Source organism: Hipposideros armiger, unplaced genomic scaffold, assembly GCF_001890085.2.
Source record: "Hipposideros armiger isolate ML-2016 unplaced genomic scaffold, ASM189008v1 scaffold_482, whole genome shotgun sequence".
Lineage (NCBI taxonomy): Eukaryota > Metazoa > Chordata > Mammalia > Chiroptera > Hipposideridae > Hipposideros > Hipposideros armiger.
Window position 1 is genome coordinate 584,980 of NW_017731832.1, and position 27,807 is coordinate 612,786.

General features: G+C 55.1%; 3 protein-coding genes and 1 long non-coding RNA gene across 12 annotated transcripts in view; 2 read left to right on the top strand and 2 right to left on the bottom strand.

The window, feature by feature from the left end:
- The first annotated feature begins 227 nt into the window (after nucleotides 1-227).
- Nucleotides 228-3,996, top strand: NKIRAS2 (NFKB inhibitor interacting Ras like 2). Its single transcript, XM_019667076.1, has 4 exons — nucleotides 228-334; nucleotides 1,332-1,440; nucleotides 1,873-2,114; nucleotides 2,729-3,996. Exons 2-4 carry the CDS (start codon nucleotides 1,347-1,349, stop codon nucleotides 2,966-2,968), a joined length of 576 nt encoding a protein of 191 aa, XP_019522621.1. The 5' UTR covers nucleotides 228-334; nucleotides 1,332-1,346; the 3' UTR covers nucleotides 2,969-3,996.
- Nucleotides 3,997-4,317: 321 nt separating this feature from the next.
- ZNF385C (zinc finger protein 385C) overlaps nucleotides 4,318-27,807 on the bottom strand; it is a 51,290-nt gene continuing 27,800 nt past the window's right edge. For 7 of the 9 annotated variants that reach the window (XM_019667075.1, XM_019667071.1, XM_019667074.1 and 4 more), the window contains 7 exons: nucleotides 12,401-12,549; nucleotides 10,466-10,576; nucleotides 8,905-9,070; nucleotides 7,331-7,624; nucleotides 6,607-6,794; nucleotides 6,168-6,278; nucleotides 4,318-5,686 (listed from right to left, as the gene is read on the bottom strand). In XM_019667075.1, the coding sequence (XP_019522620.1) occupies nucleotides 5,450-5,686; nucleotides 6,168-6,278; nucleotides 6,607-6,794; nucleotides 7,331-7,624; nucleotides 8,905-9,070; nucleotides 10,466-10,576; nucleotides 12,401-12,549 (1,256 nt within the window). In that variant the 3' untranslated portion in view covers nucleotides 4,318-5,449. The remainder of the gene's footprint in view (nucleotides 5,687-6,167; nucleotides 6,279-6,606; nucleotides 6,795-7,330; nucleotides 7,625-8,904; nucleotides 9,071-10,465; nucleotides 10,577-12,400; nucleotides 12,550-27,807) is intronic. The other 2 variants (XM_019667068.1, XM_019667069.1) reach the window with 2 other exon arrangements.
- Nucleotides 12,556-17,145, bottom strand: CUNH17orf113 (chromosome unknown C17orf113 homolog). Its single transcript, XM_019667065.1, has 2 exons — nucleotides 16,568-17,145; nucleotides 12,556-15,451 (listed from the first exon to the last, which is right to left on the bottom strand). Exons 1-2 carry the CDS (start codon nucleotides 17,108-17,110, stop codon nucleotides 13,964-13,966), a joined length of 2,031 nt encoding a protein of 676 aa, XP_019522610.1. The 5' UTR covers nucleotides 17,111-17,145; the 3' UTR covers nucleotides 12,556-13,963.
- Nucleotides 21,855-27,807, top strand: part of LOC109395769 (uncharacterized) — a 10,117-nt gene continuing 4,164 nt past the window's right edge. Inside the window, exons 1-3 of the long non-coding RNA XR_002126722.1 lie at nucleotides 21,855-21,947; nucleotides 22,408-22,588; nucleotides 27,203-27,330. This is a non-coding gene — a long non-coding RNA (uncharacterized LOC109395769). The remainder of the gene's footprint in view (nucleotides 21,948-22,407; nucleotides 22,589-27,202; nucleotides 27,331-27,807) is intronic.

Here is a 27,807-nt window from a genome sequence, read left to right on the forward strand (position 1 = left end):
TATAGTAGCCTTTTGGGAAAGAACATTTGGGTATCACACACACACCAGAACGGCACCCAGAGCGCAGGGAGCCTAGAACCTTATGATTCGGCTGAGCATCTGCTGCCCGGATCCTGGCCGTCATTTGCCTTGAGGGCCTTTGGGGGGCGCTGTGCGGACGGGGCCCGCTCTCCGCCGCCGGAATTCGTCTTGCCGGACGGAAACGGGGGCGGGGCAGGTCCTGACCAAGCCAGGATCGACCCGGAAGGACGGAGTGTTTGCGATCTTGCTGCCCCTCCCCTGGTCCCGGCGCTCCTCACGGGGCCTGGCCGGGGTGCTGCGAGGGCCCCGGGAGGTACGGAGCTGGGAGGCCGGGTTCGGCCACCGCGTCAGGGCCGCTTTAGGTGGCAGATCTTCGCTGCCTTTGATTCCCTGTGGGGGTCTCCTCGTGGGGAAATCGGGCAGAAGCCCCGCTGTCCGTCTCTCTTGGGGTATCGTTCATTTCAGGGCTCACTCCATGGGGCCCTTCGGGCAAGGAGGCTCTGTATCAGGAGTTCCTCCGGAGAGGTTTCTGTTTGGGACTTCTTTTGGGAGCGACTCTGTATCTCTGCTCTCTGGGGGAATCTGGGGCTCCTGCTGGGAAACCTGTGTTTGGGATGCCTTCGAGATCTCGGGGACCTCTTTGGAGCAGGGGTTTCTGTGTCTGAGCTTTCTCATCTGGGTCTGTCAGTCCAAGGGCAACATAAATTGTCTCCTTTCCGGAGCCTTTTCCCCTTAGATTCCTATCTCCTTTCTTGTCTGATGGTCTTCATCTTAGCTGTGGGCTTGACTAGGAATTAGAGGGAATTAATTGTTGTCCAGATAAGTCGTACAGGAAAGCAAAAGATCCGCCCTCCGTATTTGTTCCCTCTTCCCAGGAAGAATAGCTTTAAGACAGATCCACACAAAAGTGCTTCTGCTTATTTATTTCTCCGTGGGGTTGCAATTAAAAAGAGGAAGCCGAGCCCAAGCCCCCTTCCGCATCCTCCGAGACCCGTGCACACAGAGGAACCTGGCCAGTGGTTCATTTAAACCAGCAACTCTCTTTCCCCCTTATGGCAACATTTAGTGAGCACCTGCTCTATGCCAGTTACTGGCCAGGTACTGGGGATAACAATGGTGAATAAGAAACAGCTCCCTGTCCAGCAGTGGACATATAGGCACATAACTTCTGCCATACACGCTGACTAGAGTAGGGGACAGTGCTGAATCCCTGAGGCTACACCTGCAGTTCAGAACTTGGGCTCTCAAGTTACGGGAGGTCTGCCCTCTGGTTGGATCCCACCTCACCCAGTCTGCTTCTGTTCTTCAAGGTTGAAGGGCTAAGCATGGGGAAGAGCTGCAAGGTGGTCGTGTGTGGCCAGGCATCTGTGGGCAAAACATCAATCCTGGAGCAGCTTCTGTACGGGAACCATGTAGTGGGTGAGTGTTGTTGGGGGTGGCGGAATGGTACAAGGTGAAGAATAAGGAATAGGATCTGATAACAACACAGAGGCTAAGAGCTGCCCCTGGTGGTTCTTGCACCCCAAAGAGTAACATTTACACTACGCACCCCCTCCCCCCAGCCCTACACCATTGAGATCTGGAGGAAGGAAGCCCAGTATCTGAGATGAGGAGGAAATGCTCCCAAGTCACGCTTTTGCTTTGCCGCGTATGAGCATGAGATTAATGTCTGTTCCCCCAAATCATTCCAGTCCTGCCAGACTCGGTCTCTGGCCCCCCTCCCCTCAGCCCCCACATTCCTTTCTTTCCCTGTCTGGTCACCCTGACAGGATATACGCGTGTATACTCAGTCACTCACATTTCCCACCTGCTTCCTCCCTACAAACAAGGTTTCTCCTCATGTTATCCCAGGCTCTGAGATGATTGAGACGCAGGAAGACATCTACGTGGGCTCCATTGAAACCGACCGGGGCGTGCGGGAGCAGGTGCGTTTCTATGACACCCGGGGGCTCCGAGATGGGGCCGAGCTGCCCCGGCACTGCTTCTCCTGCACTGACGGCTACGTCCTGGTCTACAGCACAGACAGCCGAGAGTCTTTCCAGCGTGTGGAGCTGCTCAAGAAGGAAATCGACAAATCCAAGGACAAGAAGGAGGTGTGTGTGGGAGCTCCGGTGGTGAGAGACAGTGGGCCCTGGGCTGGCCTTGGGAGGCTTGGCATGGCTTTGTTTTCCAGTCATTTGCCAGGAGTGGGTTAGGAGCTGGAGGGGCGACGGAGGCCACTGGAGGGTATCTTCACCCCTGGAGGTGGCCCCATTGTTGAGGCAGCTCAACTGAAGAGGCGTCTCTTCAGTTTAAGAGGTTCCTGACCTAACACATGAAGCCCCCATTAGTCTCTTCTTATGATTCTGTGCTCTGAGCTGTGAAAGCCCTTCTGTTCTTAATCCCCCTTTACGCTACAGGCATTCTGGGAGTGCTTCCTCACTGGTTGTTTAGCCAGAAACTAACTGCTAGTGATGAGCTGGCATGGGTGACACAGGGCTCGTAATGGGACTCCTGGAGGGAAGACCAGATGGTGGTCAAAATTTGAACAGAGGATGGAGAGGAGAAAGCAATCATCTCCCGCCCCTCAGTCTGTGGTTTCTAATATAGGAAGAGATGAGCCATTGAGACTTTCCTTCTCCTGGGACTCCTAGGTGGTCGCCAGCCCACACCCATTCCTGAGGTCCGTGGTACATTTATGGGCCTCTGTTTTGTCCCTCTTTCCCAGGTCACCATCGTGGTCCTCGGCAACAAGTGTGACCTGCAGGAGCAGCGGCGCGTGGACCCAGATGTGGCTCAGCATTGGGCCAAGTCGGAGAAGGTGAAGCTGTGGGAGGTCTCCGTGGCTGACCGCCGCTCGCTCCTGGAGCCCTTCGTCTACCTGGCCAGCAAGATGACCCAGCCCCAGAGCAAGTCCGCCTTCCCCCTCAGCCGCAAGAATAAGGGCAGCGGCTCCTTGGATGGCTGAAGAGCTGCCATCCCTTCTTCACCTTCCCAACCTCAGTCCAGCTTTAGGGGCTTTGGAAGATGAGTTGAGGGGAAAGGGGAAACTCTCCACGAGGCCAGGCAGCTGGGCTGTCCAAGGCTCAGGCCACTTTTGCTCCCCCCCCCAACTCCGGGAAGTGCAAATAATCTAGGTTAGTGTCCCCAACCTCTTTCTCCACCCCAGCTTTCATTATATCTGCCCCACTGTGGCCTGGGGCAGTTGTGGGTTGGTGTCCCTTCCACCTGCCTTGCATGGGAAGTATAGCTACCATGCAGAAGTAAGTACCCAGTCTAGGTCTGGTTCCAATCACGGGTCCCACACTTCTAGTCTTCTGTCGATCACACACACAACCCACACTTCCGGTACCAGGCTGGACTCTAGAGAAAGGGCATCCGGGTATTGTGTATGCGAGTGCATGCTGGTGTTAGGGGTGTGTCCATAGCCAGCACTCTGCCCTTTCTCCTGTCTGTACCTTGGCTGGTAGAAGCCAGACTCCTGGGAAGTATGATTTTCTGTTTGACCTCTTCCCCCAATTGTTTCGCTTCCTCTTCCTGCTCAGTGAGCAGATGGGTCTCATTGGTTGAAGTGGAATGGAATGATGACTACGATGTTACCAACTGGCTTCGTGACCCAGCAAGGCCTTTCCCCTCTCTGAGGTTTAGTTTTCTCATCTGTTAAGGTGACAGGAGTTGCTGAGATGACCTCCTGGATCTCCTCCAGCCCTATGATTTCATAATGCCCATGGCTCTGGGCCGGCTATGACTGTACCCTCTGCTTTTCCCTCTTCAAGGTGCTATGCCTACTGGCCCTGGAGGCTGGGACACTACTCTTTGCCAACCACCAGGGGGCAGGAACTCACTATCTGCTGTAGTTGCCAGAATGGCTGCTCTGTGCCCAATGGGGAACCTCACACCCTTGGGGGCTGGTCTTCACCCCTTCCTGTGGTTGCTTTCAGCTAATAGCTGGACTTTATTTATAAATTACCTGTTATAAATTCATATGCTGCCATGGTGAAGGCTGGACAAGGTGCTTCTCTAGCCCTTCTTACCTCAGATGCCTGAACAGAACTAGGCAAACAAACAGCAGCTTCTCAGGAGCTGACAGATCTATGGGGGCTCAGAAGGGTAGATACACTCGACATGCTATAAAGTGAGCTTATGACCCACAACTTCCTGTGCCCACTTCATGCTTCTTCTAATGGGCACAGCTACCATAGGTGAGCCCCTGTAGCCAGGTGACCTCCAATACATGCCTCTTCTCCCCAGCACAGGAGAGGTGAGCAGGGGCAAGTGGCCCAGGGCTGGGCGAGTGAAGTTAGGGCATATACAAGCTCAGGCTTAAAGTTCATTTATTGATGCATTGGACACAATAAAACCACAACTGTTATCAAAAAAGTTCCCCCCTCCCCTTCCTTGTTCTCCGATTGGAAACATCTAAAAAAAAGATACAGGTGGATACTGGCAACGTCCCATAGTGTGGGGTAGGGGTGGGGGGTTGGGGTGGGATGGAGGTTGTGACATTAACTTTGACAGCATGAAAATGGGTCCTTAGAGTGTATCAGACTGGATCCCAATACTCAGCTTCACAGTGAGGGGGGCTTGGGGTGCTGGTTGGGAGGAGAGAAAGCTGAATTTCGTGCTAGGGACCAGGTTGGGGTGAGGAGCTAGAAGGGAAAACTTGGGAGCCCTGGGGTGGATTCAGTGTTAGCTGAGTCCACAGCCTGAGGGAGACTCAGTGTGCCCCCCCACCCCAGAGCTGGGGTTCAGGAGGAATCAATGAAAGGCTAAGAGGGGATTGATCACTTCTATGAACACTGGGCCCAGCCAGAACGTCACCTTTTCCACCCCTGTCTTAGCCCCATCCCAGTAGAGCAGATGAAGCCCCCAAAAGCTTTCAGCACCGGCCCCTGCCATGGCTTTGCCCCACCTTAGCACTGCTTCCTTTCTCCTCCAGTCTTTCACCTCACCCGCATGGGTCAGCTTTTCCAGATAGCCTTGAACCCACTCCAGCTTGAGAGCCCATCCCTCATCTCTAGTCATTGTCCAGAGAATCCAGTGAATGGGGAGGGCCTCCCCAGAGCATGGGAATGGAGGTCACAGACTTCTCCCCTGGCTGGGGCCTCTGGCCATGTGGGTACAGGTCTCGAGTGGGGAACAAGAGCACCATGGGAGTGGGGCTAGGATTTTGCATAGATCTTTGGGATTTCAGTTTGCTCCCCGGAAATCAGGCTGGGAAATGAGGGCGGGGGTGGCCCTCGGGCCAGGGGGTATTAGTGGAACCCTCTGTCCAGATGGAGTGAAGGGCAGCTGCCCTTAGAACTAGCCCAGCTCTTCCTAGATTGGTCAGGAACCCCCTAGGCTGCAAAAGGCAGTCCCGTGTGGGATGCAGGAACCGAGGCATCTCGGGGGGAGAAGAGTGGGGAGAAGGATTGCTGGGAAGTCAGCCCCTGCCTCCCCAGGGGGGCTAATAGGGAGCAAAGAGGATGGGTCCCGGGGCAGGGCGAATGGCCCCCGCTGGGGTGCGAAACAGAGCTGGGCCCAGGATGGGAGCTGGGAAGAGGGTGGTGGCTGTGGTGGGGGCGGGCCGCAGGGCCAGGGGCCCTGGCAGGGCACAGATGGCCGCACCTGCAGCGGGGATCGGGCTGGGCAGGAAGCGGGCCGCCAGCGTCTTGGTGAGTTGCTTCTGCAAGGCCAGTTTGGACTGCAAAGAAGAGAGAGAGGACTGGACACGGGCCCTGACCCCAGAAAATCCCCCCTCCTTCAGCTCCGACCTTGGGCTTCTTGCTGTAGGAAAAACGTGCCTTTTAGGGTTCCAAACCTAAATCCTCCTCCCTTCCCACCCCCACACATTCATTCCAAAGGGCTTTCTCCGCCACCTGTCTTCCTGCCTAGAGGGAGGAGAATCAGGATGGGCCAAGGGAGGAGGCTATTCGGGGTGGGGGTACAGATGGTTACTAGGAGATGCACGCCACCCCTTGCTCTTGGCGCTGAGATTCCTACCCAGGCCCACCTCCCCGGAAATTCCTCTGGGCAGATCACAGGACAGTCAAAACCCCAACCCCAGCTCTTTCTCTGCCCAGGCATCCTGGTGGCTTTATTCCTGCCCCAGCCCCTCAGCTGCGCCCCGCCCCTGTTTCCCTCCCCGCAGCAGGGTCCCAGCCCTGTTGCTCGGAGACAGATACCTTGAGGATACTCACAGCCAGCGCTGCGTGCTTCTGCAGCTTGCTGTGCTGGCTGGAGGGCTTGGAGGGTTTCCCGGCCAGGCGGTCTTTGTGCCTTCGGCTGCTCAGGTGCTAATGGACAGACAGACAGACTGGGAACAAGCTGAGGAAGCCCAAGGACCCCCAACTACCCCATCCTCCTCGACTAGCCCACCCTTCTCTGCCCACAGTTCACACACTGGACGTACATTTACTGGGCATCATCACCTGGCGTGGCCCTGGGAGGGGGAGGTAAGTACTGGCCTTTGCCCTCCAGGAGCCCGGTGTCCCCCTAGCCTTCCTCCCCTTCCTCTGCCAGCTCCCCCTGGCTTTCATCTACCCACCTATCTCCTCCTCCCCTGGCGCTGGTCCCACCCCCTCGCCCCTGCTTCGGCCCCAATCCTGGCCTCCCTTCTCCCACCTGCTTCAGCTGGGTCTCTGAATTGACCTGGAGCTGACAGACAGCACAGTGAAAAGGGGGGTTGGGCCCCTGCCGGCCCCCGGTCACTCTCTTGGCCCTGTGTCCAGCTCCTCCCCGGGGCACTGGGCGGCCCCGGCCTCTTCGAGGAGCCCCTCGCTGACCTTCCACCATCCACCGGTGCTTGGCTCCTGGAGGGAGGAAAGAAGACAGCCTGTCAGCGCCAAAGGGGGGCTGCAAGGGCCACAGAGACCCCTCCAAACTAGGTCAGTTTGGTCGTCCCTTTAGCCTCAAGGCTGCTCAGCACATACACTCCGCACCAGCCACATGAGATTTCTTTTTCCCATCTCTGCAAGGTCTTCCATGCTTCTCTCATTTCAAGCCAGCCACCCGCCCCCTCGCCCCCAGGGAAGGCCTTGCAGTATAACTGGTTGGCTTCCCTTTTCTCATCTCAGTCCCTTCCTCTGGGTCTGACTTAAGGAGAGATGGAGGAGGCGTCCCCTGTCATCTCTGGAGTGACCCTTCATTTCTTGCTTCACTTCCCAATTCTCCCCCCTCAAGCATTAGCGGGAGGACCCGAAGTGCCCGTCGGATAACAGCTGAGCACAATGCTTTTGTCAACAAGCCTTTGAGCGAAGTGTCCAGAAACTGCAGCCTGCCCACATCTGCTGAGGGGCACTCCTGCCCCCCTCCTTTCCCCAGACTTCAGCTGCTGGGGCACACTGACCTGTGTTGTGAGCCTGAAGCTGGGAGGCGGAGTTCACTGTCACCTTACACGTGTGGCAGTAGAGGCGCCCCTTCTCACTCTTGCCTTCCCCACTCACACCGCTTGCCATAGCAGCTGCCGCCGGCTCAGGCCCTGGTGCCTCTCTCCCAGGCTCTGGGGAGCAGGGTGGGCAGGAAGAAGAAGAGGAGGAAGAGGAGGAAGCATCCAAGAGATCTGAGTGGGCTGGCTCCCTGGGCGTTGGGTCCGGAGTCAGTGGTGGCTGGAGCGGGGGGCCAGGAGGAGGGGCTGCAGGAACTGATGGGGAGAAGGCATCGGGGAAGAGCGTGAGGCCTGACCTGAATCTGGAGACCATGATTTTAAGTGCTGACATATTGGGGGTGGCATGGCAGAGTGGAAGCGTCACTAGTGCGGAGATGACCAGCACTGAATTCCAGACCCTACTCTCCCACCAACTCACTGGACAGACTTAGGCCTCTTTGGGCCTCAGTTTCCCCACCTGAAATCATAAAGTTGGACAGAGTAATCTCAGAAAGCCCTTACAGCCCTGATATTTTAGTTATTAGCTAACTGTTAAATAAGCAGAAATCACCAAAAAAAAGTATTAGAATGTTCATAGAGCATTATTCATAATAGTGCAAAACTGGAAACTATTCAAATGTCCGTCAGTAGAATAGATTTAAATAAAAGTTGTACAGTCATGTGATAGACTACTACAAGGCAATGGGAAAAGACAAACTACAGCTACGTGCAATAACACAAAGAATTCTATAATGAATGTTGATGTATGTTCATGAAAGATAAACAAAAGCCAGTCACAAAAGCCTGCATACGACATGATTTACAGAAACCAAGTGAAACTGACCTATGCTGAGAAAAGTTAGGATTGTAGGTACCCTGGAGGGAGGGGTGTAGGTGGTTGAACAGTGTCACCCCAAAATTCATGTCCATCTGTGACCTCAGAATGTGACCTCACTTGGAAATAAGGTCTTTGCAGATGTAATTCGTTAAGATGAAGTCATATTGGAGTAGGGTGGGCCCTCATCCAGTGACTGGTGTCATAAGAAGACCATGTGAAGACACAGAGACACACATGGGGCAATGAAATGTGAAGACAGAGGCCGAGATTGGAGCGATGTATCCACAAGCCAAGGAACGTCCAGGATTGCCGGCCACCAACGGAAGCTAGGAGCGGGCGGCAAGGAACAGATTCTCCCTCAGAGTCCCCATGAGGGGACCAACCCTGTCGACACCCTGATTTCAAACTTCTGACCTCCAGAACTGTGAGAAAATAAATTTCTATTGTTTTCAGCCACCCAGTTCGTGGTCATTGCTAATACAACAAGGCAGTACAGGGAGGGGGCCCGAGGCTGGCTTTCTGGGTGCTTGAGAGAGGTTTCTTGATCTCAGTATATTCAGAAAGGAAAATTCTGTGGGTTCTCCACTTGTGATGTGTGCCTGTTTCTCTTATGGGAATATTCCAACACAAGCAAAAATAAGCAGCAGCAGCCATTTCTCAGTCCCTCGTCAGAAACCGGATTTGGAGCGGGGAGCTAAGAGAAGCGTTCAGGACTGACCTTTGCTCTGCAGCTCTCCAGGGGCTCCACTGGCCACAGGCGGGGTTGGGGACACCAGTGTCCCATCCTGGGCCAGGGTTGGGGGCCTCTGCTTGCTCTTGGCAGCTTCGACAGCCTTGAGTTTTCTGGCATGTTTGTGGCCTTTATAATGTGCTTCAGCCTGGTTCTGGGGAGGGGACGGCATGGGGGTCACCATTCATTCACTGTGTCCACATGTCCCATCTGTGTGCTTGTGCTGGGCAGGGGACAGGTTAGAGGGAGGCAGGGGTCGGGCCACACAAGGGGCAAATCCTTATCACTGCCATCGTCATCACAGTATGTGTATGGCCATGAGGTTTACAGAACATATTCTCATACATGAGTCCCAGGCAGGCAGCCTCTGGCTTCAAATTCTGACTCAGCCACCTAGTAGCTGTGCATCTTTGGGCAAGTCACCGCACCTCTCTGAGCCTCAGTTTCCTCACTCATAAACTTGCAATGATAACACTGGCCTCACGGGAATGTGAGAATTAAATGAGAACCTGAATAAGGGCCTAGTACATACAGGAGGTGCTCAATTAATGTTAGTTACCAAGTTTATAAAGGCAAAAATGGAGAAAACAGAGCAGTCCTCACCCTTTGTGGTATGTGCACCCCAGAACATTCATCCTTTTGTTCATTTTTTTCAACAAATAGTTATTGAGCATTGGTTATTTTTGCCAAGTACTGTGAGGAGCCCAGCTTGAAGACACGGTCCCTCCCTCAGACTGAAGTCTTTGTCCAGCTCATACGCAACTCATATAACCTGAAAGCCTGGAGACGACCCCCAAATCTGGCCTGGCAGTTTCTTCCCTCCTTCAACCAGGGGTTCTTGCTTGTTGCTCCCAAACGTAGGAAAGACAGGCCCTGTGGCACCCCTGGATGCTTTCAGCAGAGCAGGTCTGCGGAGAGCTTTTCCCCAAACCCCAGAGTTACCTAGACAGAAGGTAAACCTTCCCTGGGAGGCCAGAATGAGGCTCCTCCACTATCTAGGGGCAGGCTATGGTAGAAAAGTATGTGGGTCTTAGGGTCAGCCAGGCCTGGGTTCAAATCCCAGCTCTGCTACTTACCAGCTGTGTGGCCTCAGGCAGGTCACTTAACCTCTCTGAGGCTCAGTTTCCTCATCTGAAAAGTGGGGATGATAATAGTGCCTCTATCCCTCTCATAGATGTATCATGAGAACTCATTCAGATGATGGGCATGTACACATTCTGTAAGCTCTCAGATGCTTTAAGGAGCTGATGGGGTGGCCCCTGGGACCCAGAGTGGGGAAGAAAGGGCAGTCTTCTCTCTTGGATCTTGGAAGGATCCAGAACACAGGACAGAGGCACAGGGGAAGGAAATGGGCGTCTCAGGGGGACTAGAGAGGGAACAGGCGGAGGGCTCTGAAGAGGAGAGGATGGAAGGATAAAGGACCAGGGATGGAAAATACGGACCACGACCCCTTTGCCACCCCTGTTCCTCCAGGAAAGACCCCAGAAACCAAGTCTCCAGCCCTCTCCCTGCCCACCCCCCTCCCAAGTCTATTTCTACTCCTTCTCACCGCTGAGTTGAACCTCAGGTGACAGATGTTACAGGAAATGAAGAGCTTCTTCTTCAGGGGGGAAGGGACCCCAAACGTGTGGCTGATGACAGCTTTCTGGACGGGGTCCATCTGTGAAGGGGGTGGGAGGGCATAATAACTCTGGGGTTGGCTTCAGAAGGGGAGACAGTACAAAATGTCAAAAATTAAAGATTATTAAGGAGGGCAGTGGTCAGCCCCTAGGAAGAATTTTCCCATCCTTGCGATGTTAGACACAGATAAAGAAGCAGCCTCTTCCCGGCCATACTTTATCCATCAGCCTGGGCTTCTGCTTGGAGGCAGGAGATACGGTGACCTCCATGATCTTGAGAGTTAGAACCATGTCCTGGTAATCACCTTGGCATTTCTTGCTATCCTTCTGGTCTCTGTTTTGTTCTCATTCACAAGAATCACAACTATTGGGACAGAGAATTGGGGGCGGGGAGAGGCAGGGAAGGGACAGAATCCCTCCATTGGAATTTCCTCTCCCATAACCCAGCCTTGCACTGGACCTGTGGGCCGCGGGAGATCAGGCTTATCTTATGAGCTCCACCACTATCCTAGGGCCTGAGTGGGAGAGGAGGATCATGGCCAGGGGAAGGTGGGGGGCCAGGAGGGGGCAGGCGGCAGCAAGTGGGGGCTAGAGGGTTCTCTGAGTAGTAGGATCATTTCTTTGGAGTATTAATTTGTGTGTCTTTTTCTTTTCTTTATTTTAAGTATTTTTTTTTCCTTCTATCAAAGCAAGCCTTTACACTCCCTTTTCTCAGGGGCCTGGATTGTTGGGCCCAAAGCAGAAGCTGTCTGGGCTTGCTTGTCAAGAAGTTTCCAAGCCTTCCTGAGAAGAAAACAGAGGCTTTGAGAGAAAAGCAGCGTTTCAGAAACTTCCCTGTGAACACAAAGAGATTCTAACCCTCCCAGCACCCAGGGCCAGGATGGCAGGGGACAGGACCTCAGAGAATGGCCTGCAGGGCCCCGAGCGACGAGGATCACAGTGGCTTCACCCACTCTTGAGAGACCATGCAAGCGACAGCAGGAACCAAAGACCAGAGGACCCTCTCCAAAAGTCTGAGGCTCCAAAGGACCTCTGTGAAACCCTGGAGGTGGGGGAAGGGATTCCTCAGGGTAACTGAGACTGAATTTCCCACCATCTTGTCAGGATGGGGTAGGGCTCATCAGTGATTATATTTCATTTTTCAAACTTTAAAAGGGGGACATTCCTTATAGCTCATGTAGTGAAGTCAAGTTCATGCTCGGTACACTTACTCACACACATGAACATGTGGAAATACATAGACTAGTATACAGACAGATAGCATTTACGCTTACAGGCAGTTATAGGTTACAGAGATATGCAGAAAGGTACACACTCACACGCACACAAATGGCACAACCACAGAAAAATGCACAATCACCCCACCCACACAAAACACACTCACTCAGACACACACCAAACACACAAAGACACAAAACACCTCTCAGATACACAGGCACACACATTAATTACATACCCAGGCACAAAGAGTTGTTTACAAACACACCCTGGACACCAACACACAAAGTCACGTCCGTAAATAAAGACCTGGAGAGTCACAAACTGAAACAAAGGCACACTCTAATTGCACACAGGCATACATAAATCATCCATAGAAGTCCCTATACCACAACTCAAGTGAAACCTACAGTAGAGACCCCACAGGCCCAGCAGTGGTTTTGGGGGCAGGGCGTGACACCATCTTTCCCTAGCCCAGATAGCTGGGCCCAGGGGTCTCTATTTTGGGAGGGCCTACTCACTTGGGGATGTTGGAGGAGGATGAGCTCCTGGTTAGACCCAGCTTCTGAGTGCTGGCCCTCTGAGCCCACCTTCCCTGCCCACCCCCAGCTCGGTTGCATGCCCCCACCCGCCAGCCCAGCCCGTACCGTGCTGAAGTTGGGGAAGAGACTGAGCGGGGCGGCGCCATTGAAGTGGAAGGTGAGCAAGTGCTTGAAGTCCAGCGGGGGCTGCAGAGGCCTGGCAGGCAGGGACAGGGAGGCCAGCAGGGGGCTGGGGGCACTGGCGGCTGGGCCTGCTGCAGGAGGAAGAAGGGCAGGGTCTGAAATGGGGAGCCACAGGGGTCTCTCCTGCCTCCACAGCCAGAACAAGAGGCTGATGGGCTTCCTGGGTGTGGAGACAGGGCACAGTAGCACTGGCCAAGCCCAAGGCAATTACAGCCCACCTCTGGCCCTTTCCTCTCTACAACCGGGGAAACAGAAGCAGGGAATCTACAGTGCAAAACTCCCAGCCCAGAAGGATGACCCTCCTGCCCTTACAGAGGCCCAAATGAGCCCCCAAGGGGAGTCAAGCCAAGGCAGGGGACAGAAGCATCAGGGCAGGCCCCTGCCACACACACACACCACCATGGAGGCTGTGCAGCGTGCTGGGTTTCCACTTTATTGCAAATTAAACCCAAACCCAGGAGACCTGGGGAAAGGTCAGCCCCCCCCTTCTCACTAACTCCCCCTCTCCAGATCCCCACACCATTCCCAGCAAGGGCTGACAGAGGCGATGGGAAACCCATGGAACGCAAGGGATGTGTTCCCCAGCTCTGGTGAGGCCCCAACTGCTTCCCCCAGAAGGCAAGAAGCCCTCTAACATCCCTGGGTCTGGCCTGGAGCGGGGTACAGCACTGTGGTTTTTACAGTCTTTGGTCTCAAAGGTCTGAGGCAAGGACAGAGAAGGGCTGGGAACTTGGGGGGAACAACTAGACTTTTATAAATAAATCCAGTTCATTTGGGACTTTTTTGGACCCTGTCATTGCAAAACTAAAAGAAGTCCTGTTAGATTTATGTATTAACACTATGAAAGATAGATTTATTTCACATTTATAGATTTATATGTCTATATACATGGTCACATACAGAAAAGCCTTAGGCAGCCTCTAGGTGGGGGGTGGGAAGGAGGGCACCGCTCCCTCCCTTGAACTGTTAGCTTGCGCACAGAGTACTGTGCGGTGTGTCAAAAACAAGGATAGCGATCTGCTTTCCAGTCATACTGAAGAGAAGAGACGCTGCTAGGAAGAGGACTAAGAAACAGCCAAGGACCCATTCTCCTTTCCCCCAATCCCTTAGCTCCGAAGACCCTAGTCTTCCTCCCTCCAACCAAGACACCACCCCCCAACTTTTAGAGGGCCAAAACTTGGGCTGAGTCCAGAGGGAAAAGGGTGAGAGCTACTCCTCACCCAACTCTCGAATGGTCAGCAGCAATATTTAGGTGCCCCAGACGCTAGCATCTTCGTCCACTCGCCCAGGTCCCCCTTGACCCAGCCCCTCCTTCACAGCCCACAGGGCTAGGTCAGCCCTCCGCGTGGAGCAGAGCACGCATGGGGAAGGTGGGGAGAAGGCCACAGTTAGTAGGCCAGCTTGGGTGCCTCACGGTCAAGTCCAGCTTGGCCCTTCGAGTGCCCAGGGCCCCAGGCTGGCTAGGTAGAGAGAAGAAGGCCACCGTCACATGAGCTGTGACCCCAACAGCCCCTCCCCCCACCCACTCTCTAAGAACTCCACCGCCAGCGCAAAGTCAAACTCGTGCAGCGGCGGCCCATCCACAGCGATCTTGACCGCGGGGTCACCCCGGCCTTCCCCGGTCCCGCCCTGCCCCCACCACCGCAGTTCTCGGCTGCGGCCGACCTTATCCAGGAGGCCGGCACCCACAGGTAACGCCAAGGCCAGGGCAGCTAGGGCGGCGAAGTCTGGGAAGATCTCGTGCAGCTCGGAGTGCGCGCACGCCAGCTTGGCGCACAGAGCCCGGGGGCCCAGCCGCCCGAGGCTGCAGACCAAGCGCTTAAAGAGCGCAAAGTCGCTCAGTGCGCGCTGGCGCACCACAACCGGAGCGAAGGCACGCAGCAGAATCCGCAGTGCCCCCTCGCCGTGCGCGCCCAGTTCCTCAGGCGCCTGCGGGTAGCGGCGGGGGTCGAAGACCGCTGCGAAGGCAGCCACAGCATCCAGTGAGGGCCCCGGGTAGGAGTCCCGCAGCCCCCTCCGCATGGAGTCCAAGAAGGCCTCCCGCAGCGGCTCCAAGTCCCGGACCGCAGCTTCAGAGTAGCCGACGAGCTCCACGCCGCGGTAGGTGCAGCGCCCACTGCCCAAGTCCAGGCCAGAGGACGCCAGTTCCTGCAGGAAGCCCCGGAGGTGCGCGCCACCCGAGCTGCCCCGTTGTGTTTGGAAGGAGGCTGCAGCTGCCATCACCAGGGGCTGCAGCAAGGCCAAGTCCGGCTCTTCTGGCTGCAGGACAAGGGCGACCTTCTGCACAAAGGGCAGAGTGTCCAGCAGCAGGTGGGTGAAGGCCACGAAGGTGAACTGGCGCAGGGCCAGGGCCAGGGCCCTAGCTGTAGGTGAGGCTGGGGCAGAGGCCTCCAGTGTGGGCACCAGGCAAGGCCAAGCCTCAGCCACTGCTTCCACGACGGGCAGCAGGGAGGCCCAGGGCACTGACCGTGATCCTGCCAAGTCAATAGCTGCAAGGTCCAGCGCCGCTCGGAGCTCAGGGACCATGTGGGAACTGGGGCCACCGTGGAGGCGAAATAGGGCATCCAGTACACTTTCATATTCACCTAGGTAGCTAGGGGACTCAGGATCTGGCCGGCCCGGCAGGCAGTGTAGCTCCATGAGCAGTGGGCAGGCGGCCCGGAGCTGCAGGCCCACACTCCCCAGACGGTCACTGGGGAGGCTGGAGCTGAACCAGGCCAGCTTGTGTGCTGACACGCCGAAGGCCTGCAGGATGTCCAGGAGTTGGCCAGCAGTGGCCTCGCCCTCCTGTAGCTCCACACTGCCCAGGAAGGTGGTGGCAGGCTGGCCATCACAGGGGGACACGGAAGTGGCAAACAAGGCCAGACTGTGTGACTCAGGCCAATCCCTGGTCTCATCCAACACCAGCCCCACATACGGGGATGCCTTCAGGCGCTGGCAGGCCTCTGTGTGCAAGACACTGGCAATGGCCACCTGGGACAGCCACGGGAGAGAAAGAAAGGGAGGACAGAGTTAGGCTTGTGCTGAGGAGAGGCAGGCGGTACAGGGTGAGAGAAAGCACAGGCCTTGGCATCAGACAAGACTTAGGGATTAATCCTAGCTTTGCCACTTACTGGCTATGTGACCTTGGGAAAGTCATTTCACTTCTCTGAGCCTCAGTTTCCTCCGCTTTAAAACTGGGCTAATATGTGTGCCCTCAATCTCCTCAAAAGGTTGTTGTGAATTATAAATGTAACTTTGTGTTGCACTTATACATGTAGAATGCTTTATAAACCATAAAGTTTCTATAGCACTTGGTGTGAGTGTGTGTGTGTGTGTGTGTGTGTGTGCGCGCGCACGCGTTTCTGCATCATCGCTCAGTCGGCCTTATTCCTGGGGGTCTCCCTCCACTCTGTTGTTCAGGGATTAGCTGACAGACACATTCACTCTCAACTCCCAACCAGTTATACGGGGCCCCAGCTTTGTGCTCTGTTTGTCATCTCTTTGTAAGATGAGATCAACTCGCCCATCCTCACACCAGCCCCTCGGACTCACACAGCTAGTACCTAGGACAGGGCTGCAACTTACATGCCCCCAGGGGCCACATGGGTAATACTGAGCTAGAAGTGGGCCAGGGATAAAGCAGATGGAATGGGGGAGCCTATGCCTGCTCCCCAACTCCACTACTTCTTACCCCAAGAGCACAGGGACCTAGCTTTTCAAAAGTCATAAATCCAAATTTTTTTATATGTAATCTCTCATTTTGTAAAACTTGGAAGTTAACTTAAGTTTTTCAAAAACACTGTGAAAACCAGCAAAACACATCTGTGGGCCAGTGAAGCCTTGGGGCCACCAGTTTGCAATCTCTGGCCTAGAGAAGTGCCCCTGTGTCCCCAAGAACAAGACCTGATCTATCTGCTTCACTGTGTGTCCCCGACAGCTGGCCCAAGGCCTGGCACACAGTACACCCTCAGTGAAGGTTCTGATGGGTAAAAGTATGAATGAAGTGCTCTGGCCGGTGCCCAGGGGCCTGGCATGCTGGCTCTGTGCCCAGAAAGCTCCATGTCCTCCCTCCCCAAGTCCTCCCCCATACCTCTGGCTGCCACCCACCTGCATGTCCCTCACCCTTCTGGGGCTGTAGTAATCGCCATGCTCCGTGCCCAGCAGCGCCTGGCACAGGTTGAACCTCTGTAGCTCCAGCAGGGCTGAGCAGCGGTCATCAGGCACGTCCTCCTTGGCCATGCAGTACACTGTGGTCAGCACAGCCACTTTGGCAGGATCCACCTCCACCTTTAGGCCCCCAGAGGTGGGGGGGGTGGCCAGGCCTGGGCAGGCCCCTCCTTTCTCAGCCTGGCCCTCAAAAGTGGGCTGGCCCCGGTTGACCGCCAGAGCCTGGCGGTGGGCCCCTGAGGTCACGTGGCGCAGCAGGGCATGGCGCTGGAAGTTGTCGGTGCCGACGGTGAAGGCGTTCTCAGCTTTGCCATGCTTGTTCCGCACCAGGGCCTGGCGGCACTCGAGGCAAAACATCAGCTTCCGCTCGTAGTCAAAGTCCAGCCAGGTAAACTCCTCTTTCCAGTGCTCATTGAAGTAACGTTTGCATTTCTTGTTGGAGTTGGAGGCCTCTCCCGCTGGTTTCTTCCCAGGGGGCACCATTCCTGCTCCAGGGGCAGGGCACCCCCACCCCCCACCCGAATGCTCTTGCCCCCCAGCCTCCCCACACACACACAGAGGCACCTCTCTTGACAAGGGGAGTTTGTACGGAGGCAAGAGAGGGGCAGCCCGCCAGGCTAATGGGGGCCATCCATCTAACTTAGCTGGGAAGTTTATTCCTGCTCCGCCGGTGGGAGGCTGGAGATGAAAGAGACAAGGGAGGGGTGTTAGGGAGTCCACCATGGGTTCACACTGCCCACAGAGCACTCCCCAGGGCAATGGGGAAGGGACACTGGGAGTGGGCAGGGTCATGCAATGGGCCACAGAGTTACCCAAAGTGGGGGGGTATGGGAGCCCCCCACTAGGGTCTCCCTCCGTCCAGGACAAGGCACTGATTAGCACTGACTGATGGAAAGACTGGTACCATCTATGCAACCACATTTTATAGGTGAGGGAATTGAATCCTAGAGACAGAGAGTGGTTCTCAGGGTTCATGAATAATCTGTGGCTGAGCGAGCGAGAACAGAAACTCAGACCTCCTGACTCCTTGCCCACATGATGACTGGTCCCTCCAGTCCACAGTCATTTATTTCATCAGAAGGAAGTCAGCACAAAGCTGAGCTTCCAGAGCCACAAGACCAAGAAACTGGATTTGTTTTCTATGGACCTGCCTTCTCTACACACACACACACACACACACACACACACACACACACACACACACGCGCACACGCATGTGCACATGCACACAGTGTGGTTCTGGGAAAGGCGGTCTAGAAGTGGGGGCTGGGTCCCAGAGTGAAGGCACCTAGCTGGTTGCCTCTGTTTCCCTCACTCTACTACCACCCCAGGTATGAGGTCAGGATGAGCAGCAGTTCAAAACCAGAAGGATGTGTCCAACTAATGGCCAAAACATGCCAACTCTGCCTCCTAATTATCTTTCAAACCTGTCTGTCCCCTTCTCTCCATGCCTACTAATAACAACAGCAGTAACGGCCGTTTATCATTTATTGAGTGTGAACAGAGTCAAGCCCAGTGCTGTGTACCTTCCAGTGACTCTAAGAGGAGACCAAGATTCCTCTTGCAAGGACTCTCTGCGGGTAGTATTTTCATTTTGGAGAGGAGGAAACCAAGGCTCAGGGACTCGAAGTGACTGGCCCAAGGTTCCACAAGCAGTAAGTGGCTGAGGCAGAATCAGATCCCAAGGCCTCCTGACACCACAGGCCACACTTAGACCCTGGCCTACACCGTCTCACCTGGACTACGCAGCTGCTTCTGCCTCTGCAGACATCCCCACAAATGCGTCCCTCGTGCAGCAGCCAGAGAGCAAGGCCACACAAAGATCCATCTATGTCACTCCCTTGCTTCCCCCTCTTCAGTGGTGTCCTGTTGCCTAAGTCTACACACCTCACCATGAGCCAGTGAGGCTGCCTCCACCTCACCAGCCTTTGGACACCTGCAGAGTCTCCTCCTGTCACTCAGGTCTGTTCGGCCAACTCCAGAGGATTACCATCCTTCCCTGCCGCACCTCCCCCCCCCACACACACACATTACTGTTACTTTTGCTCCTGCCTTCATCCTCTGTGCCTGGAAATCCCTACCTCTCCTCTTTCCCTGGCTAATTCCCATTCATTCCTGGAGGGCAGCTCAGATATCCCCTGGGCTGGTACCTACCCTCAACCTGGGCTACTACCTGCCCTCTGGTCTCCCATAATCCCCTCTGCATGGTGAACACAGGGATTCTCTATACATTTCTGTACTTGGTTCCTGGAAGGCCAAGATGATATTTTGTACATGGTTGGATCTCTAAGTCCCTGTACAGGGCTGGGCACGCAGATGCCTCTCAGCAACAGTTGGTTGTTTAAAAGAATGAAAGGATTGATTTTGGCTATATGAAAGAACTTCTTGTTTCTGAGACTGTTGGCTAGATGGGTCTAAGCTCTGAGAAAGCAGGAACTGCCTTGTCCACCTGATATTATACCCAGCACCCTGCGTGGACCCTGGCACTTAGTGGGTAGGTAAACTAAGAACAGATAAGTAGAATTCCAGGGACAGCTTGCCTGTTCAGTGTAAGGGAAGGCACTCCGTGTTGGCAGATGTGGATGAAACTCGTTGGTCTTCTTCCCCCGGACTCTGAGTGGCATTTGTACTCCTCACCATGCCCTCTTTGAAACACATTTTTCTCTTGGATTCCAAGACTCCACCGTCCCTGGTTTTCCTTCCCCCATCAGCCACTCCTTGGCCTGTGTTATCATCTCCACCTCCTCTTCCCAAACTTGACCTGTTCAAAGAGTTCAGAACCATCTCTGCTGGCCACTCTGAAATACACAACCCCAGCCTGGGCTAATCCTCTGGGTACCACACCTCTCCATCCAACCATCTTCCTGGCTTGTCTAAATGGAACTCTCAGTCTGTCCCTACAAAGTATGCTCCTCTCCCAGTCATCCCCAGCCCAGGAAATGGCCCATCCTTCCACCCAGGTGCTCTGGCCAGAAACTTGCCCCTCTAAGCCCCGCTCTTTTCCACATCCAGCACTGGGTCCATCCCCAGGTCCTGTTGATTCCACGTCCACAGTTTATCTCTAAATCAGTCTTTCTCTCCATGCTGCTGCCACCATCCTCATCCAGGCCACCTATATCTTGTCTGGACTATGCCAATCACTTCCTGATGGCACTCTGGGTTTCTCCTCTTACCCGTCTCTGAACCATTCAGACCCCAGCAGCCAGAGGGGGCTTTTAAAAACACTGCTTAGAACCCCTCCACTTCTGCCTGTTGCTCTGAAGTCAGTGCTGACTTCGCTGAGGCATTGCTGACTTCTCTGGCAGCCTTGTGCCTCCCTCGCCTTCCAGCTACACTGGCCTTTTCTTGGTTCCTCCATTGTGCCACGTTCCCATCCTCAGGGCCTCTGCACATGCTGTGCTTTCTTCCAGCATGCTCCCATTCTCCATCTCAACACTTTGCCTATTCCACTTCCCCTCTGGCCCTAGGTTAGCCCTCCCTTCTTCAGAGAAGGCTTCTCTAGCCTTTCCTAGGAAGTCCCCTTCTTTTCTTTCACTACTCCCTGTCAGTCTGTTTCTGTGCAGTGCAGTTCTATTGCTTGGTGTCTTCTCTCTCTCTCTCTCTCTCCCTCTCCCTCTCTCTCTCTCTCTCTCTCCCCTCTCCAATTCCCTGAGAGTAGGAAAGGTAACTTTTTTTTTCATGTCTGAACCCTAGAGAAGGGAACAGCCTGGCACGCAGCAGGTGCGGATGTGAATGAATAAGGAAGCATGATCTCTCAGGCAGAAGGAGTAATAGAGTGGGCCCTTGGGCACCTGTTGGGTGGCTAAAATCGCCGCTGTGACCTTGTCCAGCCCACCACCAGGGTCTTTGGGTGCAAAGGAGGTGCAAGGCCAAGGTGATAGCCTTCTGGGAGTTTGTCAGATCCTTTCCACATACCTAGATGCTGGCTCTCCTGCCCCATTCTGCAGAGGGATAAAATGGCTATGAGACCTAGGATGTTTCTGATAAAAGATCAAAAGAGTAGGTAGGAAGGAAGCGTAGAAAGATGGAGATTCTGAAATTGCACTGTCCGATACAATAGCCACTAACCAAATGTGGCTGTTTAAAATTAATCAGAGTTAAATAAAAAAAATTTTAATTCAGTCCCTCAGTTGCACTAGCCACAGTTTAAATTCTCAATAGCCAGATGTGGCTAGTGCCTATTGTATTAGACGGCCCAGATAAAGAACATTTACAACATCCCAGAAAGTTCTATTAAACAGCCCCGCTCAAAATACACCTGCACACACACACACACACACACACACACACACACACACACACAGACAAAATTCATTGACATTCCCCACCTCAACCTGGCAGAACCAGGCTGGGTGGGGTGGGAAAGGACAACATGACTATATTTGACCAAGGCTGAGGTGTCACAGACCCAGGTCCCTCACACCTCTCTGCACCCAGGCCAGCTGGATGGCGGCCAGCACAACGTGCAGGCCCCTAGGGTGATGGCGTGTTGATCTGTTGCCCCACTCCACCAGGGCACATAAACCTCAAAGACAGGGTTTGTTTAGCCCCAGGATGGTGGTCCCCAAGCTCCTCCCCAGGATCTTTTGGGCCTCTTTCTTTTGGGACCCCACTAAAGAAGTACACGCTCCGGGCAGAGGAGGAGCAGGCGCCCCCTCCCCTGGCAGCCCGGGTGAGGCCGGGGCACCCTGCACGCCTGTCCTGTCTTCCTGGAGTCCGGACACAGAGGGCTGGGGAACTTCCTCTGGGGGGCGCGTGGGGGAGAAGCCTTCAGATGGGTCCCTCCCCTCAGAGGCACCGGCCATCACCGGCCAGTGCCGCCCGCCCGCAGGGCCTCCAGCCCATGTTGCCCGGGAGGGGGAGCCCCGGCCGGCGGCCCGGCCCCCGCCCCACCCGCACACACTCACAGAGACGCGGGAGCCACCATCTTGAGCGGTGGACGCTCTGGCTGCGGTCTCCTTGGGCTCCACCGAGCGACAGCAGCCACTAGTGGTAACCGTGGCGAAGAGTCGCCAGCAGTCAGCGCGGGTCCGGGTCGCGGGATGGACGGCGGCGACCCCCATCCTGGGGCTCACCCAGCCGCGCCCACCTGCCGCACGATGTCCCAGTGGCGCACGCGTAGCCCTGCGTCACCCTCAGCCTCCCCTGATGCGTGAGCTGCAGCCAGAGCAACTGAGGTTAGGCCGCAGGAAGAATGTTCCCCGGGGCGGGAGGGACAAGTGTCATTCATTCATCATAGGTACCCATCCATCAATTCCTAGACGAGTTCACAGGTGAGAGAGCTCACAGGTGGAGCGCTATGGATGAAGGCTACAGTCTGGTAAGTGTTTGGAGAGTTATGAACGAAATGCTTTGGGATCACAGAGGAGCAGGTAGTAAAAGCAAGGTTTGAGGGGAGAGTCAATTAGGTTTCACAGGAGGGTCAGTGAAATTTTACAGGGGAAGGGCTTTCCAGGCAGTGGGACTACAGAGCATCAGAAATTTCAAGTGCAGTGTAGGTTCACAAAAGTCAAGGTAGAGTGGAAGTATGGGGGGTGGCGGGGTGGGGGTGGGCAGTGCCTGCTGCTGGAAGGCTCTGCAGTGAATGCCGGGGATTTGACCTTCCAACCAGGTGGGGAACCTCAGGAGGTGTTTGAGCTGGGAGCCCAGTGTTTCAATCTAGTGAGTTATTTGTAGTTATTTGTAATGGGGATGACAGAAATGGGGTTGGGGGGCAGGAGTGAACTCTTCCTAGAAATTTCAGATGCACAGGAGACGCTTGTCCTATGTTTGTTCCCCAGAGCTGGGAAGAAAGGGCGTGGACCCCTGCAGGAAGGATGGAGTTGTGGCACCCCAATTCTCCCAGACCTGGAGTCCAAAGGCCTGCGGTGGAGCCCTGCGACATTGAACTCTGAGGCCTTGAGCTAGACACTTAGCTATGAGCCTCAGTTTCCTCATCTGTGAAGAAGGAACTGCATCCAGGTGAGGAAAAAGGGCAGGACAGGAATGCGTGTGAGAACCAAATGAGTCGCTGGGTGTGGAGGTCATTTGAAGAGGGGGTGCCAGGGCACTTGGTGACCCAGTCTCCCCTCCAGTCAGCACAAAGTCACCCAGAAATGCCTTCCAGCCCCCTCACAATTGGGTCCACTCCTCTCTCACACAAGGCCTAGGGAACATGTTGATTTGAGGTCGGGGCCTTTCTGGGGGCTGCTGGGAACTCCCCCCACCCCAGCACCCTTTCCACAGCACTGCTCTGTGCCTCTGACATTCACTGTGAACCTTGGCCCCCAGGGCCACTGGGATGATGCATGAATCATGGCACATGCACACACACTCAAATGAAGGGAGACACCAAGGTCCTCACACCTGCCCCAGGATGGCACCACAAACCTTGACAGGTCAAATACGTATAATTCTTCACACATGGAAGGATCAGGTGTGTGTGTGTGGGCGGCAGGGAGGTCTTCTCTGATGGCATATTGCAGCAGAATAGCTACCAGGGCTAAGTGTCTCGGGGCAGTCCCTCCCCAACCCTAGCCAGTGGTCACAGCTGGGACCCACAGCTCACTGGAAGGCTTCTTCAGAAGTGGGGGTTGTTGTTCTGGTCAAATATGAACAAATCAGACTGCGTGGCAAAGAAGAGGCCACCCCCAGGGTTCCAACTGAGGCTGGGGCAGCAGAGCAGGGGTCTCATGAAATAACATCACCCTGGCTACCACCCAAGGGAGAAGCTCTGGGAAAACCACATCCTGCTGTTTGCCATCACTGGAAAAGACACACAGAAGAGCACAGGGACACACTGAGGTCCACTGGCCCCCACACGGATGGCGACAGGCACAGAGACCTAGGCACACACGTAGATGCCTCTCCCCATGATGAGGCCATCTACACACACTGATGTGTGCACATATGGAGGTGGTACCCACACACAGACAGATACCCATGCTGGCTGGGGGGCAAAGTTGGGCACAGAGGCCACGCACAAGCATGCACGTACACACAGAGAGGCAAGATCAAAGATGCACTCAGATCATAGGTACCCAGAGGGACAGACACGTGAGGACGTGCAGACCCCTGCAGAGGCATATACAGATAATCCAAAACAGCAGGTATGCAGCGGCACACACTATTATAAAGAAAGGCGTGTATACAAAGGTCCATATACAGACACATTTACTCAGAAATAGGTGTGTGCACACACCCGCTGAAAAAATTACACGCATCTGCCATGCATACAAGCTCATATAGCCAAAACCAGAGCCTCTCTCTCTCCCCACCATAGGGGCAGATGGTCCCCTGCAAGGCACACACACACACACACACACACACACACACACACACACACACACACACACACACCCCTCAGATAGTAAAGTTGCCATTTCTATCACAGAAAAAAAACAAAACTCGGCAAAGAAAATGGGAATCCAGGAAGGAGAGAGAGCCAGAGGCAGGGAATGAGAAGTTGAACCAAGACCCTCTGCTTGCCCACGCCCGCCACGGCCTCCCCACATTCTCCAGAGCCCCGAACCCACTTCTGGGTCAGCCCGCACTCGGGAGGCGTTGATGTTCCAGGCGCCCTCCTCCCTGTGCTGGAGGAGTACCCCCAAGCCCAGTCACAAGATGGACTCTGCCCCCAACCCCATAGCCACCAACCCTTGCCCCTATGGAAGGGGTTCCCGAAAGTACCCCTTAAAGGGTAATGGCTGTCTCTCCCAAAAAGGGCCAGGCAATCCCGAGATGGAGAGGTGAGCCAGGAAACCAGGGATAAAGGGGGGCATCAGCATTGACCCCAGTGCAGTGGCTGGACCTTAGGCAGGGCCCCCCCAGATTTCTGCCTGTCTCCCTTTGTCTGCTTCTCTCTCTTTCCTGCTACAGTAACAACTCCCTCCTCAGCCCCCTACCCTAACGCTTCTTGGAGGCTCCTGGGAGCCCCTTAGAGACAGCCTAAGGTGTGATTTGATACAAGGCACCTTTGACACAGGCTCCCTGGATGTTCATCTGCCCCAAAGTGCAGCACACCTCACTCCCACAGGGTGGACCTGCAGCTCCCAACTGTTCCTGCCACCCCTACTCCCACCTTTGTTCCCAGCCAGAATGGGGGCTCCCCTGTCCAGCCCTGAACCTGGAAAAAGGTACCAAGAGTCAACTGGCTAAGGGAGTCTCTTAACAGGCAACTTTGGGTGCCAAGAATAGCAGGAAAAGGACAGGGCTGGGAGAGGGGGGAGGCCCACCCTCGTCTCCAAGCCCCCGTCCCCACCCTGGCTCAGGTGTCCTCAGTACTCACCCAAGAGCATTCTCTGCTTGGAGGCAGCGCTGAGCGCAGAGTGAGGAGCAAATGAAACCCAGCTGGAGAGTGACAGTGGGAAGGGGTGGGGGATGAGAGGGACAGGAGGGAGGGCACGAGGGAGGGACTCCTGCTACTGCCTGGAAAGCAGCGGTTGCCAGACCCTGTCTTCCCTTGCTAGAAAGGAGCTGCCAGAGTCTCTGGTTTCCTCCATCCCAACCAGGAAGAACAGGGCACTTCTTTCCCCAAGGGTAGCGTAGGGGGCAAATAGGAGACTCAGGACGGGGGTGCAGGGGGCATCCACTCCTGGCGAGTCCCTGCCTAGTGACTTGTACACTGAAGCAAAGAGTTGACCCAGCCCACAGAGACCTCCAGGAAAGGAGGTGCTGCCGGCCCCTTCTCTGCCTGCCAGAAAGTTCTTGCTGCTGAACTCTGAAGCCCTGCCGCAGGACTTGCTGCTGTAGGAGCCCCCTTCTCCTGTCCAGCTTGACTCATCCTCTGCCCACCATCCCCTTAGATTCCCTCCCTTCTGCTGAAACTGAGGCTCAGAGAGAGGTGTTACCACTTTCCCCAGAGTGTTGGCCATGGAGGTGGGGGAAGGGAGCCCAGGTGGCGTGTCCCGTTCGTCTAGTGCCTGGATTGTTGGGCCTGCTATCTGGGCAATGTCAGGAAGGGGTGGTGGTGGTCATTGGATCAGCTAGAACTTCTGGCACATCTCCCCTGCCCTCACCCTTTTCCTCTCCAACCCCTCACCCTCAGTCTTGCCTCTCCTCCATTTGCTCCTGTCTTCCCTCCTCTTCCTGAAAAGGGGCTGTCTCTCTATTCACCTGAGCACCTGGTGGCTGAGAGGGGGGTGGGCGGCGGAGAGGAGACAGCCAACCCACAGCTGGATCCCGTCTGGCATTCCAAGTCTGGGTCCCAGAGCTAGCCCCCCACCCCCTCAGCATCCTGTCTCCACCAGACAATAACCTATAATCTCTGGAGCAGCCAGTACCTGAGCCGCAAAGAAGGTCTGGGGAGGGGCTGGCAGCAGCAGCTCCTGAAAACAGGTTTGTTAGGAAGAGGCTCCTGGGGAAGGACTTGCTGGTGTGGGGAGGAAAAGGAAACCCAAGCCCGGAGCTAATTAACCCACCCAGAGACACAGACAGAAGGTTTGTCTTCTGCCAGGGCAGGGATCTGAGCTAAGCCCCCTAATTCTCCACCCAGATGGCCTTGCCTTTCCTGGTGGTCCCTGGGGGAGGTGCTGATGGTCAGGTTCACACCTGGCAAGGGGGAGGCAATGGCCAGGGAGAGCCAGGGGCATTTCTATCACCTGCCACTTAAGAACAGCGGCAGGAGGCACTGCAAGAACTTCTCAGTGGCCTTGGGGGAGCTCAGTTTCTCTGAAACATGTACCCAAAGGCCTCAGGATGGGTTGGAGGGGGGGAGGGACTAAGGAGAAACCAGCAACCCAGGGAGATACTGAAGAGATGGGGGGACAGGCTGGAGGGCTTCCGGGGCCTCCTGATGGGACTGAAATTAATCCATCTGCGGGGAGTGGGGGGGTGAGGAGCTCATCAAGCCAGTGACTCAGGCGTGACCCAGCTCAAGGTCTTTGATCTCTGGGGCTCAGAATGCAGCCAGAGGCTTCTGTAGTCCAAGACTAGAAGAGATGGAGGGGCTGATTAGAACAGGAGCTGAGGGAGGTCTGAGCGCGCAGGGCAGGGGATGGCCTCTACCTGCCACTCTGATCCCTTCCCACCTCAAAGGCACAGGGACATCTGGTGCAGCCATCTTTGCCCCCAAATCCACTATAGTCTGACTCAATCTCTGCTTTCCTGTCCCACTTAGTGTCTACCCTGCATTCCCACCCAAGGCCCCTGTGGCCATTTCAATAAATCAGAGCTTAAATCATTTCTGAAATCCCCTTCTCACCCGTCCTGTGTAATTTTGCAATGGATGATGGGGGACAGGGGTAGGCCCTGAATTGGATGTCTGGGTCAGTCCTGCCAAGAGATGGTGGAGGAATCAGCTGGCTTTGGGAGGGTCCCCTCTCTCTCCCTAGCAGAGTGGGAGACGGCTGGCATCTCCCCTTTTTTCAGGCACATGGCAGCGTAGAGAGGTCACGGGGCCTGAGCACTTGAGAAATCATCTGTCCTGGGAGCTGGTCTGCCTTCTCTGTGCTATCCCTTCTCATTCCTAAAATATTAACGTTCAGGCTCTCCATTAGGGAACAGGGGCATGTGAGATGGGATTTAGAGTCAGAAACACTAGGATCTGAACCCAGCTGTATGACCCTAGCTGTGTCTCTTAAACTCTCTGAACGCCAGTATCCCAGAGGACTGAAGGCCATCATCTATGCCTGGGATGGCTGGGTGAGGAGGGCATGCCATGCTGCACGTGGAACTGCTTTGTAAACAGTTCAGCTCTGAAGTGGACGCTCAGCTTGGCGCTAGAGGTAGGTCACAGCTGCTTGCCCAGGTGTCCCCCAGGCCGTGTGCTGGCCCAACACCGGCACTAGAGATTGGAGCTAGGAGGGTTAAGCCAGCAAACCTTTTCCTGCAATGTAGAAGAACCGCCAAAAATTGTTTAAGGAGGGAGGGAGAGAAGGGAAGGGGAGGGGAGGGGAGGGGAGGGGAAGGGAGGGGAAAGGAGGGGATACTGTCAATGGGATCACTGCATTCAGCCTTATGGGGCAGGTTTCTGGTGCCCACACCCCCTGTGGTGAAAGATGACTTAAGACACAGTCTTGAAGAATGAAAAGGCCTGCTGTGTGGGAGACAGATGGGGTAGAGGGTGGGCTGGGATAGTTGGGGAAGTACCTGGAGCAGGGGAATGGGGAAGTGTGGGTATCTGCTATTTCTCCTCCCAGGTGTTTCAGGCTCTGGGCTGGGAGCTGGGTGTGGCTGAGCAAGGAGGTCTCTGACCCAGGCAC

Coding starts and splice junctions, on each gene's coding strand:
- NKIRAS2 (XM_019667076.1), top strand. CDS start 1,347: ATGGGGAAGAGCTGCAAGGTGGTCGTGTGTGGCCAGGCATCTGTGGGC. Junction 1,441..1,872: donor GTACGGGAACCATGTAGTGG/GTGAGTGTTGTT, acceptor ATGTTATCCCAG/GCTCTGAGATGATTGAGACG. Junction 2,115..2,728: donor AATCCAAGGACAAGAAGGAG/GTGTGTGTGGGA, acceptor CCTCTTTCCCAG/GTCACCATCGTGGTCCTCGG.
- CUNH17orf113 (XM_019667065.1), bottom strand. CDS start 17,110: ATGGTGCCCCCTGGGAAGAAACCAGCGGGAGAGGCCTCCAACTCCAAC. Junction 15,452..16,567: donor GAAGGGTGAGGGACATGCAG/GTGGGTGGCAGC, acceptor TGGCTGTCCCAG/GTGGCCATTGCCAGTGTCTT.